The sequence below is a fragment of the Aedes aegypti genome, chromosome 2 (assembly GCF_002204515.2).
Source record: "Aedes aegypti strain LVP_AGWG chromosome 2, AaegL5.0 Primary Assembly, whole genome shotgun sequence".
Lineage (NCBI taxonomy): Eukaryota > Metazoa > Arthropoda > Insecta > Diptera > Culicidae > Aedes > Aedes aegypti.
In genome coordinates this window covers 462,715,790-462,731,485 of record NC_035108.1, presented here as the reverse complement: position 1 = coordinate 462,731,485, position 15,696 = coordinate 462,715,790, and the positions used below count along the sequence as shown (strand labels likewise).

General features: G+C 37.4%; 2 protein-coding genes across 2 annotated transcripts in view; both read left to right on the top strand.

Moving 5' to 3' along the window:
- The window catches only part of LOC5568170 (zinc finger protein 700), a 39,369-nt gene extending 25,413 nt beyond the window's left edge, over positions 1-13,956 (top strand). The window contains exon 2 of the mRNA XM_021848199.1: positions 11,748-13,956. Within this exon, the coding sequence (XP_021703891.1) occupies positions 11,748-13,940 (2,193 nt within the window). The 3' untranslated portion in view covers positions 13,941-13,956. The remainder of the gene's footprint in view (positions 1-11,747) is intronic.
- On the top strand, positions 216-3,902 carry LOC110677210. Its single transcript, XM_021848200.1, has 2 exons — positions 216-3,675; positions 3,728-3,902. Exon 1 carries the CDS (start codon positions 1,897-1,899, stop codon positions 3,655-3,657), a length of 1,761 nt encoding a protein of 586 aa, XP_021703892.1. The 5' UTR covers positions 216-1,896; the 3' UTR covers positions 3,658-3,675; positions 3,728-3,902.
- Positions 13,957-15,696: the final 1,740 nt, after the last annotated feature.

Below are 15,696 nucleotides of genomic sequence, written 5' to 3'. Positions count from 1 at the left end.
CAGATATAAAATAGTCATTAATGCATAAACTTTAGTGATTCTGTGATTATTTTATTACTGCGTGTTTGTAGTACAGTTAACTCTCCCTTACTCGATATTCCGTATCTCGATATCGAGTTAGAGAACCATAGTAAAAGTTGGTTTTCATGGCTAACTCGATGGTCCCTTGGATCGCAGTTGCACTGGTTTTGTGTTCTGTAACTCGATACCTCCCTAACTCGATGGTCCCTTCAATATCGAGTAAGGGAGAGATGACTGTATGTAGAACGTATTAAGCAGTTCAGCATATGTTCACTCGTTTTGTATACAGAAAATTTCATTTTCCATACGAGCCTTATCAGACTAGGATTAGCCGTCTGCAGATGACATCATTATGTGACCGACGCACAGAGGAGTAACTAGAACAAATTCGTGGCCATAATTTCAAATTCACAAAGTTGAAGTATTTGATTCGAGTATATTTTTTTAACATACCTGATAGATTCCTTCATCATGTGGCATCAATAATAAGTCGTCAAAATTGGTTGAATAAATGTGATAAATTTCGAAAATGTGACATCTTTTTGAACTATTTTGTGCCTTTTCGAAACATGTCTGACAATATCGCATTTTGTAAATTATTCCTTTATAATTGCAAAAATATTTTTACTGGACTACTTTTATATGACTATTGGTACCACTTCTGAACATATTTTATAAAAAACAAAATATTTTTTCCGGATCTTTGAAGCAAGTCAATTAGGTGTTATTTTTTCTCATTTTTAGACTACTTTGTAGATGAAAAAGTTACTTTATACGGCAAGGTCCGGCAAAATTTCTGTAGCAGGATAAATGCTACATATGTTTACTCTTCATTTCATGTTAAAACCCTTCCGCATCCGTCCGCACTTGGAATTTTAAGCGATTTGAAAAAGTGCATTTTTTATCAATTGTAAGCATTTTTTTAGCGTGCATTACAACAACACTTCGATATGATTCCACGTGAAAGCTATGTTTTTTATTCGAAGCGCTCAAAATCATAAAACAACAACATAAAAGGGGTTCTTCATTAGCTACGTAAAGGGTCAAACATGGATGGTCATCATTATTCATCGCGGCTTACGCAATCAATGAAAAACTCAATGAATATAACAACGCTTCTTGTATGTGTGTGTGATTTTGGTTTGAAGTGATCTGGGAAACCTTTTTTGACAAGTTTAGTCAGTTGTGATTTACAAACAACCGCTCGTGTAAACTTCTCAGTGATTTTATGGAAATGCAAGTGAAATAATTGCAAGTGTCGTGTTTTCGTCGGTGAATCTATCTAATATTCCTGAATTATCCTATTTTCAACTGAATTCAACAGCTTCAAAGATGAATAAAGAAGGTATGTAAATATATTTGAGCTTGACAACATACACTGAGCTTTTTCGCGTAGATGAATCGTATTAGTAGGAGATTTGGTTTAATTGTTGAAATTATGTTATGATGTGATGATCTCTTCATTCATAAACAATTTCATACGTTCAACTTTATTGCTCTTTTAACATTCGTTAATGAACGAGTTTCAAATGAATGGAAACAAAATAAAATAGGATATGAATCTGCCGTTGGTTGAAAATTCATTTCAATTTGTATTGTTGTATCGACAGGCTCTGTGGAGAACTACAAAACTGTCAAACGGCGGTACATGTACACCTTAATGCTCCAATGCAATGGAAAGCTTGATGAGATGTTTAAGTTTATGGAGGATGAACTTATAAAAGAACTCAAATGTTCCAAGAACGATATGCCCATTGTGAAGCAACATTTTAGAAGATTCAAAGCAGATTTCAAACAGAGGTGGATTCAAGCTGCATATCACAAAGAACGTTTTCTTCAAAATCAGTTGGTCAGTCTAATTGGTTAGACGGTTCTATGCATTTTCCATTTGAAAGAAGGGTAGTTAGCTCCGGTGCTGGACGACCGAACATAGAATTTTCTGAGTCGAGTGAGCGAAGCAAGCGGCGTAAAACGCAAGAACTTCGTGAAAATGTACCTCTTGAAGAGTTAACATATGCTACACAGATGAGTTTGAGAGCGTCCGGGAACACCGCAGCTGCTGAAATTGTTAAAGATATCAGTAAGATTCCGTCACAAGCAGGAGTATTTCAAAAAGCATTGAAAGAAATTGAAACTCCCTCAGCCAAAAAGCATTCTCCTTCGGAAGCCTTAGCTCTCTTCATTGAAGCAGACTTAACCAAAAAACAGTGGGAACTGTTACATGCTTCAAATAAAACACTCTATCCGTGCTACTCTACGTTGAAGAATGCTAAAGGTCAGTGTTACCCAGATGAACAGTATATTTCCGTCACAGAGAACAGCTTTGAAGTTAAACTTCAAGGTTTGTTAAACCACACAAGCTCGAGACTAAGTCTTTATATCGATGAAATTTTAACAACATTAACAAAACCAGAACAGCAGAATCTGGAAATGTACTACAAATGGGGATGCGATGGTTCTCAACAAGACAAATTTAAACAAAAATTTGAAAATGCTGAGAACTCTGACAGCAACGTATTTATGAGTTCTCTAGTTCCTGTAAGATTATTTTTGAATATTGAAGGAAATCAAAAATTGTTGTGGCAGAATCCTTCCCCTTCTTCCCCTCGTTTTTGTCGTCCTATTCGAGCCAGATTTATTCGAGAAACCAACGAAACAACGAAAGAAGAAATAAATTATATTGAGAAGCAAATTGGAGAGCTAACAAAATCGGAATACATTACTACAGACAGCAATATCGTTCTTATCAAACATACACTTTTCCCAACAATGGTTGATGGCAAGGTATGCAATGCAGCAACTGAAACATCATCTAGCATGCGTTGCTACATATGTCAAGCAACATCCAAGACATTCAATAACCTTGACAAGCGGAATGAAGAAAATCCAGCTTCCTTCAAGTTCGGCATGTCACCACTACACTTGAGAATACGATGTTTTGAAACCATTCTCCATCTGAGCTACAAGCTGCCACTGAAGACATGGCAGGCACGAACTACAGAAGAGAAAAAAGTCGTCTCGGACAGGAAGGCGGAAATCCAATCTAAGATGAAGGAAGAGCTTGGACTGTTAGTAGATATACCGAAGGCAGGATCTGGGAATACGGCTCGGCGATTTTTTGAAAACGTTGACATCGTGTCCAAAATTACCGGAGTAGACAAAACATTGATCTACAGGTTCAAAGTGATCATCGAAACTGTTACAAGTGGACACAGCGTAGATTTAAATTTATTCGCAGCGTACACGGAGGAAACAGCCAGGAAGTATGTTTCAAAATATAATTGGTATCCTATGACACCTACCGTGCACAAACTCCTGATACATGGTAAGACTATCATGGAGCATGCCTTGCTGCCCATAGGCCAACTTTCTGAAGAGGCAGCTGAAGCGCGAAATAAGCATTTCCGGGATTACAGGCAAAATTTTGCAAGAAAATTTTCAAGAACTCAGTGCAATAAGGATGTTTTGAACAGACTATTGCTTAGTTCGGATCCTTTCTTTAGCTCATCGCGCAAGATCCCGGTTAAGAAAAGCGAACCTTTCTGCCCTGAAACTCTTCATATGTTAAAAGTGGATAACATGGTTGATCTGCAAGAAATCGAAGGTGCAGATGAAACACTGGACAATTCTGATTGAGCTTTTGGACAATCAAAAGTAAAATTTTCAATTGAAATGGTGAATTATTTAATAAGTTTTTTTATTGCAGACGATTAAATTCCAAGCTGATTTTTGAGAATCAACGAAACGATGGATTTTTCATTTCCTTTCTGAAACCGACACGAGAAAAAAAAATACAATTATTGTTTACCAATTATTCATCTTCAATGTACTGTTCATAAAAAATAAATCTATAAATAAATAGGACACATTCATTTTGAAAATATCTGGACTTGTGTTTAAAAAGATCATCAATACATAAATAAATACGTATTTGACGATTTGACTCTAAAACTTTGTTTTACTCAACAAACAAGAAACTATATATTCTGTAAACGAATCATTCGTGGCCTTATATGTCACGCATTCACATTTATTTAGTTGAACATGGCAGCGAAATTCAACCGCCATTATGGTTTCACGAAGAAATATACGAAACTGAATTTACGCTCCATTAGAGAAATAAAGGCAATACATATTTGATTTAAATTAGCAATACATCTAATTTTGCATGATAAATTTATTTTTACTACTTTTCCAAGCATATCGGAGCGTTATAACACCTTTAACATCAAAAAATAATTTTGGCCACGATTCGCTTAAATTACTCTTGTGTGCGACGGCGCGTTCTTGAAATGTCTACGCTTCACCGACTAGTGCATGGTTCTATGCAGCCTTACCAACGATCTCCAATATCGCTTTCCAACAAACGGTCTACGCCACGTGGATCTATTCTACGTTCCCAGGTCAAGAACAAATTTGGGTAAATCAGCGCCTTTATCTCGTTAATGCCGGACCTACAATGAGAGCTACAACGACGTGGACATCTTTGAGAATCTTACGCAATTCAAAAGATTTTATAGCGTGTTAAATGTTGTTTAATCGATATACAAAATTCTTGTATTGTCGTCCGATTATTGGGTAAGGGTATATTCACAAATTTCATAACGCCAAAAATCGTCCACCCACCCTCTCATAACGCATTTTGTAAGAATATTTTCCGAATTTTGTATGACCTGTAACATCTTGAAGACACCCGCCCACCCCCTTCAGCGTTATGAAATATGTGAATGGGCCCTAACCCTGTAGGACTACCGTTTTGATTCATATTACGGACACTTAAGGACTCAGGGAAATATAACCCAGCATAGAGCATACAAAATAAATCATTCTGTATGATTCCTTAGCGCTATCGAACGTCGGAAGCCCTTTACTTTCGAACGGTGGGTGAAGAATACGCTTCCGCAACTTCAATAATTTTAAATAAATGAAAATGTGTGTCCTTTTCATGATTCTTATTCCGGACGCTTCCTCACTTTTGCCTCGTATTCCGGACACTTTAAATTGAATTCCGGACAGCTCATGATAATCATAAATGGAACAGTCAAATCATCAATCGAAATCGTTAAACCACCAAAGAGACATCTAAGGTAGTTAGGCATTATAAATTTTCAAAGATATTTATGGAAAAAGTTTACTAAAACGAGCCTTGAAATTGAGAACTTTTGAACAGCAAAAATTGAAATATTTCGCGTGAAATGTTTCCCATACAAAGTAGAGTGTCCGGAATTTGAAGCTGTCCGTAATATGAATCAAAACGGTATATACAACGAAAATGAATTTTGTGTCACGTTTACCTACGTTTTTCGGCTGGTGAAAATTAGATTTGGTGGATAGTGCTATGCCACGTGTAAATGTTCTGTGGAAACATGTTTTCCAAAGTGATAAAAGGGTTTTTTCGGAGATTGTATCTGAAGTTGATTTCTAAAGTTTTGTTTTTTTTTTTTACTTTTAATCGATTAGATTGCGTTTTGCTTGAGAGTGATCTGTGATGGCTTCAGCAATTGAATTGGTTTCGCGCGACTCGTTTAATTTTATTTCCTGTGTGTGTAAGAGTGTTGATTGGTGTTGATTCAAAAATTGAATGTTTGTGGATACTCGGTTCGGGATGGATTATGAACTGCAGTTTTTTTTCAATTTTTCGTGCGGTGCGTGCATTTTGATGGGCAGTGCTGAGTTACGGGTCACGCTATTATTCATTATTAGAAGATAGACGGATTGCAGTGGATTTTTGAAACAGGAATTTGGTGAGTTTGTTCTGATTAACAGCGCATGATCACAATGCGTAAATATTACCCATTTGTCGGTCAGAACGTCTACCGAACGTATCATATGGCACTACACTTTCTATCAACATTCCACAACATCCCGTAACACTAAAGACACATTAAAGACCTCCATGTCCCTTGCAGTTGCTTAAAATTTTATGGCTCATAAGATAATCTAGAATGCCGTGAAAAGTGTACTGCGATCTGTCAAACTTGGGTACCATTTGCACTAACGAGGGACCAAATGCAGTACTAGAAGTGGTACCCAATCTGAGCTCGAGTGGGACGGACCTGGTAACACCTATGAGAGAGGACGTGGCCAGGATAGCCCTCGATTATTGGAGAATGCGTAAATCTTGTCTAATAGTTAGAGGTTAGTCCCAAATTTCTGACTTTGGTAACGGACGGGAAGGAGGCAACCCTCATAAAATAATCTAGGACTGTACCACCTACGAATTTGTACGAAATACTTAATGCTAATGCTAATCCACTAATATATTTGGAAGAATTCCTGAATGTTTTCTGGAATAAGAGCGATTTACGGTAGAACTAGGTCCGTCACACTCGGGCTCAAATTGGGTACCACTACTAGTACTGCATTTGGTCCCTCGGTAGTGCAAAAGGTATCCAAGTTTGACAGATCGCAGCACACCTTTCACGGCATTCTTGATTACTTTATGAGCCATAAAATTTTGGGCAACTGCAAGGGACATGGAGGTCTTTAATGTGTCTTTGGTAGAACTGCTGAAAGATTTTTAGAAGAATTAAAAAAAAAAAATATATGGAACTATTTAAGAGTTACTTGATTATTCTAAAAGTTACGGAATTGTCTAAGATTTCCGAAAGAATCTCAGAGGTATTTTTGAGAGCCCTAGAGCGCTGTCAGATTTCTATTTGATTTCGATGTTACGGCCCATACAAAAATTGAATTGAATATTTATAGCGTTACAAGAGTGTGGGTGGGTGTTTTCTTTTTTCTCAGCAATTACGGAATTATTGCTGGAGCAGTTTTAAACAGATATTCGAAATTATTCCAGGAAGTTTTCTGGAAATAAAACTAAAGCAAGATTTCCGTTAGAATTGAAGAAGGGTCTCTGGAAAAGTGCCAGAAAGATTTCCGAACAATTCCAGAAGAATTTTTGGAAGAATTTCAGAGAAATTTCCCGAAAACTTTCGGAGAGATTGTTGGAATAGAAGGCAATCAGCCGTAGTTTCCATGTCACTCCAAGTTGTTAGGAACCCCTAGCAACGTACACAAGCTGTTTGTGAAAATAAACAAGGATGCATCGGTTGTATTCCGCACACCGTGCAGTCAAGATCATTCCCAATTAACCTAATTAGCTTAGTTGTAAATCCGTGTTCGTCCACTTCCAAGTTCCGGTCTGTCCCTCAAGAGAGATTCACATAAAAATAAAAATAATCCCCGAGATATACAGCGGGATTCCGTTTTTAGCATTCTCCGTTTTTGGCATGCTCCATTTTTAGCACCCCCTGATTTCGGCAAAAAAATGGATCCGTTTTTGGCATTACCATTGAAATTTGTAATTTTAGTAAAGATCATTGTGTCTTTTGTTTTAGTCATTTGAAAAGAAAGCTAGGTTCACGCTTACCGCATTCCAGAGCTCAATTTTAGCCGATATTCTCCCAAATCTTACCATCTTCTACGAGTACCGTACGGGCTTATTTCAATCTATATGGCCGAGTGTCCGCAAATCTTCATGAAGGCATTAATCTCTATGAGTATCTCAACTAGAGCTCCTGCATCTCTTCTCAGGCATTTTCATAAAATAGATTGCATGTTTGAAGTAAATTCGTGATCCGTTTTTTGACAGCAAGTTCCTCTTCCGTCAACATGTGGAGACCGAGAAGGTAATGGAACAGTAATGCTGAAATGATTATACCCTATCATCAATCGTCGATCGATAGTTTCCACCGTCAACAAGTTGGCTGTCTACCCAAGTAACCATAGGCACTAATAATAAGCCCTTAATCAGCATCATAGATGCGTACATGCATTATACACGAAAGCTCTCTGGCTGCGTACGCGAAAGCACAAAATATTCGCCCTAAAAACCTGGCGAAAACAACTGACGTTTCTCACGTGGTTTTATACCAGCATTAATGGTGCAGAGAAGCACGGTTATATCTTGGCATTATAATGGCACGCTATTTCGCCTTTTCTGGCATTATAATAGCATTATATGCGTATATAAAACTGACATGCATCAAATGATTACCCTATATGCGCATATAATGCTGTTACCGTGCCGCATTATCGTGCTTACTGGTTACTTGTGTACCGACAGATTATTGCGCCCATGCTAGAATATGGGGCCCCATGTTTGGAAATGATGCGTTCAAACGCGTTGGAAAAAGCTTCAAACACTTCAAAATAAATTTCTGAAGATGATTCTGAAATTTCCGACACGCACACCGACGACCCAGGTTTATCGGCTGGCAAATTTTCCGCTCATTTAAGACAAGATCAAAAATTTTTTAAAAACTAACTATTGACTCGACTGTTTATTTATGCTATGTTAATGCGTCGGTGAAGCTCGAAGTATAGCTAATCAGTGGCAAATTAAAGCGAATTCGTTTTTTTTTCCATAGAAAATTTATTTAATTGCGTTTGTTGCTGCATCTAAGTGTTCCTATTTCCACTCATGGTCAACAGATTTCATGACGTACATACTAAAACAAGCATTATTTCGAATTTCGTTATCTATCCTGATATTGTTTATGATCAAACCACAGACGTAACACTAAGAGCAAACATCGATCTAAATCATAGTCAAAAGGACATGTCGTCCATTGTTAAAATTAGTGTGTTTTGCAGACAAGCCAACAGATGGCGGTAGTGTATAAACGTCAAATGCTTACAAAAACTATACGAGAGCTGCGGGTGCTGGATTGGCGACCTACCATATTTTTGAATCGACCGGTAAAAACGTGGTCGATGGACAATATTGAGAGTTCGACGTCTGTTTGTCTGTGGTCAATCCATAGCTACTACATCAATAAAGAAAGATGTATACTAAAACCGATTTTTTTTAAATTTTGTTAGTGTTTAAGCATTTAGTTTTTTGAGCGGGATTTAGTTTTTTTTGTGCGAGAACACACAAAAATGCCTATTGGTCCAATACAGAGGGTCTTGTGTTTTTAATACATATTTTGAATACTTCTGGTAATATTTTGAGGATTTCAAAACAGGTTTCCAGCGGATTTTGTAAATTGCAAGTGGTAGTCTGAAAAGTCCTCGAAAACTTTTGAGAATTTTCATCGGAGACTTCAGAATTATTAGCAATATCGCAGCCGAATCTTAGGATTCTAAGCCATATCCTCAAAATTCCTAGCAAGCTCTTGGACTCAATTCCTATCTGAAGGTTCTCATTGCACTCTTGGGGTTCCATAGCGGTATCCTGCGAATTCCTGTTGAATTGATATCCATAAATTTTGTTTAGTGTGGTTCTATGAGTCGATATCGAGTCATGGAACATTGACTCATGAAGGTTTAACTATATAACAATATTGCTCATGTAATGATTTCTTTCTTTTTGTAAATGCATGCAATTTTACTAACATAATAGTATTTATTACAGCACTGGCACAATAGTTATCATTATAGATTGGAATGTATACTAATGCCTGTGTGTCTTGTTGGAGCTTCTCTGGTCGTAGAGCATTAGTATGGTTGAGAATCCTAAATGCAAATCCCAAGCCCAAGAGGTACCGTGAACGTACCATATTTGACGCGGGTCCAAACTTGACGCATTTTTTAATTTATTTTATTATAAAATAATTTTAGTTCAGAATAGCATTCGAAAATTTATTCCTTAATCTTCATTTACATGTTATTGAAAGATTTCAATCAAAAAAAGTTTGTTTTTGAGTAAAAATAGGCAAAAAATAAAAATTATTTGAAAATGCATCCGACAAGTCCGTCAATTTTTTCATTCCTTAGTGAATGTGCTAAATATTGTTGATCAATTTTCATGAAAATATTGTACTGTTTTACAGCAATATCATCAACAACAGTCAGTAATATACTTTTATTCATAAATTAACGACGAAATTTTTCTATTTTTAAGGTTTAAGACATATTTTTGTATGAAAATCTTGTGCGTCAAATTAGGCACACAATGTTCCTAATTATTAGCTATGTTGTTCAGCATGTTTTGTTGAATCGAAAAAAGGAAAAGAAATATTTATGGCGCTTGCATTCAAAAAAATCCATCGACAGAACAACTCGATGCTTCATGTAATCACATGTAAAGGTCATCCATAGATTACGTCACGTTTTTAGGAAGAGGAGGAGGTTCAGGGAAACGCAACGATTCATACAAAATATTCGCGCTTTTCATAAAATAAATGTGGCCAAGGTTGAGAGGGGTTGAAAATTGTACAATTTATCGCGGTTTATGGACGTCCCTTAATGTTTCAAGGAAGCTTCAATAAATGCGTCAGGAGGTGAGGTGCAGGTTCAATGGTTTGTTTTGTATAATTTATACAATAGGGGGTGTCCATGAGATACGTGTCACAAAAACATACCATTTTCGACAAAAACCCCGCCCATCCGCCCCACGTCACACTTTTTATATTGAGCCTTCAAACAACTTGTATGATTCGTAACATCTTGCAGAACACTTCCTTCCCCCTAATAACATGACGTACTTAATGTATGACCCCATATATGGTTCTCGATCTATTTCGAGGCCCATACTGCCGTTGGTTCTACGCATATTTGTCCCGCGGTCTATAAGGGTGACATAGAACATGGGACAAGTAGGCGTAGTTCACGTGTTATAAGTAACGAAGAATTTCAAACAACCATTTTTGGAACCGATTATTTTCGTTCTAGTTTTTGACTAATTTGTCCTTATTTTAGCAACTACCTTCCCCGCTCCAGCGCAACGTAGTTTTTAAACCTTTCCCTTGTTTGATATCGCGACGAAAATACATTAAACTAAACAATAATGCTTAACTATGGATTGAACTTAATAGCCGGTTTTATTTTTTACACTAACTAAACGCAAAGCAAAAGTACTACCGGTGACGTCATTCAAATTTTTTTTTCCAAAGGTTCTAACTTTTATGTACACTTTAAAGCGTTTTTTCCAATTAATTGAACTAGGGTAGAAGCACCGGTTTTGGCCATACGCCAGTTGTAGCTATAGGGGATTATACATCGTTTTACATAGCCAATCAGCATAAAAACCTTTTGTGTTCAGTGGATCACATTCACATGATAGAGCTACATTCATTTACTCGTCCACATTGATTCAACACATAAGAGAAACAATTCATTTTCCTTATAATTTTAACTCCCATACACCTAATTTGGCCAGGGCACTCCTAATTTGGCCACTCTTATGAGAAATCAATGCGATTGGCCAATTTAGGAACCGAAGTTAAATCTCTGGCCGAAACTGGTTCCGTTGGCCTATATTGACCAACGGGATTTTCAAAGCGAAAACATGGTTTTAGCTTAGTTTTGATATTTTGCACACATAACATGGATTGAAAGCTTGCATTTGACATATTTGTAGTATAAATACGGTTTCCCATTTATTTTTTATCCACATTTTCTCTTAGGCTGGCCAAAACCGGTGCTTATACCCTATTGAATACTGAAACTCTTGTATATTTTAAACTTTAGTAATTATTTGTAACTGCGTCAAATAAGGAACATAGTGCGTCAAATTAGGCACATTGAAGAATTGATGCGTCAATTAAGGAACCTGATGTGTTCCACAAAAAATCAATCAAACATGAAGAAAAAAACGTTTAATATTTTTTTACTGATTTTTCCCTAGTTCTATAATAGTTGAGCTAGCATAGGTTCAAATTTCAACTAAATCGGACAGATTTAGACGATTTGGCAAGTGTTTGAATTTAGAATTTTCTTAACCGCGTCAAATATGGTACGTCCACGGTATCTCTACATGTATTACTCCTCTACAGATCACCGCAAATGATCACCTACCAAAGATCATATGCGTGCCTTGCTCGCATCAACTGCAAGAAGCATACCGATTCAGTATGAAATGCCGTTTATCTGACAGCAAACTTCGCGATCGGCTCACCCGCCAAGTGACGATCGTTGTCGCCGAATCAGATGACGACCAACAGATACCGGACCGAATCGTGGATGAGTTCATCGAACTGCCATCGGCAAAGCCCAAGGACCAAAACGAAATTCTCGTAGATTTGATGATGCGTCGTGAGGATGAACTGTTTGATGAAATTATCGAACAGGAAAAGTTTTCGGCAGATGAAACGTCTGATGGGGAAAGTTTGGAACGCATGGCGGACAAGGTAGAGCTAGCAACAGTCCGTGAAGAAGTCATTGATGAACAGACAGATTCGGTTGATGAATTTAACGATGAAGATCTGATCACTATTTCGGAACAAATGTCCGATCTGGTAACGGAGGCATCAGATGACTCTGAGATATATGACAAGATTGACTTAGGTTTTGGGAACGAGAATGAACGACCAACACCCAACCGATTACATTTACCCAAAAGGAGCCAAGTTTTGCCTGCCGAAGAGATGATTGTCGAACGAGAAGACCACGAAAATTATCAAATAATTTTCTACAACGGAATTGCATGCTGTGGCTGTGATAAATATTTTTCTTCACAAGACGACTTGGATTTCCACTGTCGTGAGCATCATAAACTAAAAAGACAAACTGGAGGCATTTACTGTTCATTGTGTAAAAATAAATTCCCTAGCTTAAGCATCAAGATTAGACATGCAACCCAACGTAGCATCCCGAAGTTATATGCATGTAAGCTGTGTGAATACGTTTGTCGTGACCGAGCTGCTATTGAACGACACATGGAATTTTCTGTGATACATAAGAAACCGATGATGCGCTTTGATAAGGTCAAAGAAGCATTCGAAAGAATTCCGGTTGATGGCCACTTGTGCTGTGATTGCTATCAAATGTTTCCAGACAATGCTCAACTGGAAAAGCATCACCAAGATGCTCATCATCCAAATAGAGTAAGTACAAAAAATGATGCTCTGAAAACTTGCAATTTTTGGTGTTCTAATTGTCATCAAGTTTTCAAGCATGGCCACAGATATCAGTCTCATCGGAAGCGAAGTAAGGTGAAATCGATATATCGTTGCTTAAAAGACGGTTGCACTTATCGCACAGGAAGTATAATATTCGCTAGACTTCACCTCAGGAGTCGAGACCATAAGTTACCTGACATTATCTCTGAACAAACGACGCCAATCAATTCATCTCATACCTCAACAAATCAACGCTGTTGCTTTCGAAAGTGTTTGCAAGTTTTCGATTCCAAGCAATCTCTTCAGGAACACGTGGATCAAGTGCACCAAGTCAAGCTCCTGGAGAACGAGCTTCGTCGAAAAAAATCAACCCACGTTTGTTCGATCTGCAACTGTAACTTTGAATCTCGACGTGCCCTCAAGCGCCACCTCTTGGTCAAAATTAAAAATTTTGTTTGTGATCAATGCGGTTTGTCTGTGGCGTCGGCCTTCCAACTACGGAGTCACGTTCAACAGGTCCATTCCAATGTTCACATTCAGAAGAATTTCAAGTGTAACGAATGTCCTCGATCTTTTGTGAGTGAGGCAAACCTTCAACGACACAAGCGACGAGGGCACGATAAACCATCGGAAAATGTGTGCTCGATATGTGGCAAGCAATTCAAAAATAAGGAGACCTTGTGGCATCACTGGCGCATCCACAACAAAACGGAATCGCTCGAATGTGAGCCCTGCAAGAAGGCCGGGAGACGATACCAGTTCCGTAACTTGAAGACCCTTCGGCGGCACTACAAAATATCCAAAATGCACAACGGTGAACGGAAGCATAAGTGTACGTATGAAGGATGTACGAATGCATACGCTCACAAACCGGATTTGCAGCGGCATGAACAGACGGTCCACCGTGGAGATCGTCCATTTCAGTGCAAAGTTTGTGGTAAAGGGTTTGTCAGAGATAGGGATTTGAGGTTGCACGAGCGGCACCACACTGGTGCGAAACTTTTCTCTTGTGAAGATTGCTCAGAGGGATTCAACGTGTTCAAGGAATATAAAAAGCATTTTAGTGAAGTGCATGGAAAAGTATTCATGATTAAATGCGAGATGGGAAACTTGGGCAGCAGAAAATAGAAAACTCTAGAGTGGATATTACCGGTAGCATTTTTCTGTTCCGAAATTCCTTGATGTTCAAATAGTTAAATGGTAAAATCATCACCAGCTACACCTTTATATCTTTTGATCTGGCTCTACAATTCGTTTCGTTTCATCTTCCATTGTTTTTGCAAGACAGTAAGTAAATAAAAATCGATTTTAGTACTACATGTACCATTCAGCTCCACTAGAGTTTGTATCATTTGACAGATGCGCGTATTTCGACCTCAATTGGGTCCTAAAATTTTTAATGAAATCTTGTTTTTATTTAATAACACGAAAAAGCATGTTACTGTAACTACTGTAGCAATTTTTCCCGCTCAAATAATGACTATATCATGTTTAAACTTTAATTTAAAAATTTGGTTCATAAATGAACCTTGACACTTTTGACCATGTTTGACGTTCGCTTAGTCGACAAAAACACCACAGGGGTTGTTCCTATCTGACATTTCATAAGGGACACGGAAAACAAAATACACCCAAAATTTGAGTTTAAGCCAAAGGATGTGACAAAAATCTAAAAAAAATGTTTTTTGGGCTTAAACCAACGGAAAACATTAGAAAATTGAGTAACCATGTGTTTTTGGCCTAAACTTAAGCGTTTGGCACTAAAATTGGGACAGGGCTTTAGGACCCCATTGTAAGGCCTTACAGTTGAGGTAGAAATACGCGTATCCAACAAAGGATACAAACTCTAGTAGAATTTACTGATATAGTACTTCAAGTGTGTACTAGAACAAGGGCGTAAGTCGCATGATCGATTTCTCTTCATCGATCCTTTCTTATGTGTATGACAAAATGTAAGTTTGTTGGCAGTTTTTCACTATGAGATGCTAGGCAGTAATGCAATCTTGCATCCTGAGAAGAAAAATTTGCTAACAAACATACATCTTGTCACCTTTATTCACAGAAGAGAGGATTGATTACGAGAAATCGAGCATGTGACTTACACACACGCTTGACGTAATTCGGTTTTTGTTTACTTACAGGTATTTCACTAAACAGCTCGAGGATTTGTTACCATAAAAGCAATAAAGTTTTTTCATTGTCTTGGCCAACATCAAACATGATCAAAAGTGTCAAGGTTCATTTATGGACCCAAGTTTTCAATTAAAGTTTAAATATGATATAGCGGTTATTTGAGCGGCAAAACTTGCTAAAATATAGTTACAGTAACATGCTCTTTCGTGTTATTAAATAATAACAAGATTTCATTCAACATTTTAAGACCCTATTCAATAAGTTGTATATTCGATTTGGAATGGATTAGTACTTGGCGTTTTAAATAAGTTCTCAGAAATCAAACTCATTTACACTCATTCAGACTATGCACGTTCGGTAAATAAAATTTCCAAACAAACCTGATTTACTAATCACAAGAACACCGTTCTTTCGGTATTTCAACAGCTTTTGACAGCTCATTACAAACAAAACTATCGAATTACGGTGAATCCTAGATGGTCTGTCTGAAAATTACCGAATAATCTGTGAATTTTTAGTACCACCGAAAACTGTAAAATATGATCATTTGGTAAAATGTATGTTGGATTATTGACTTCAGTAATTTGAACGAATGACAACGTCAATGAATCATGTACACTCAGAAATAAAAATAGTCACGGAATTACTAAGGTTTATGCATTAATTACTATTTTCTTTCTGCCTCTCTTTCATTCTGCTGTGAATATTTACACTGTCATTTCGCCTGGGTTGAAGCTTAGCGATGCTTCAA

What these genes read in the sequence shown, in the direction of transcription:
- LOC110677210 (XM_021848200.1), top strand. Translation starts at nt 1,897, where the DNA reads ATGCATTTTCCATTTGAAAGAAGGGTAGTTAGCTCCGGTGCTGGACGA.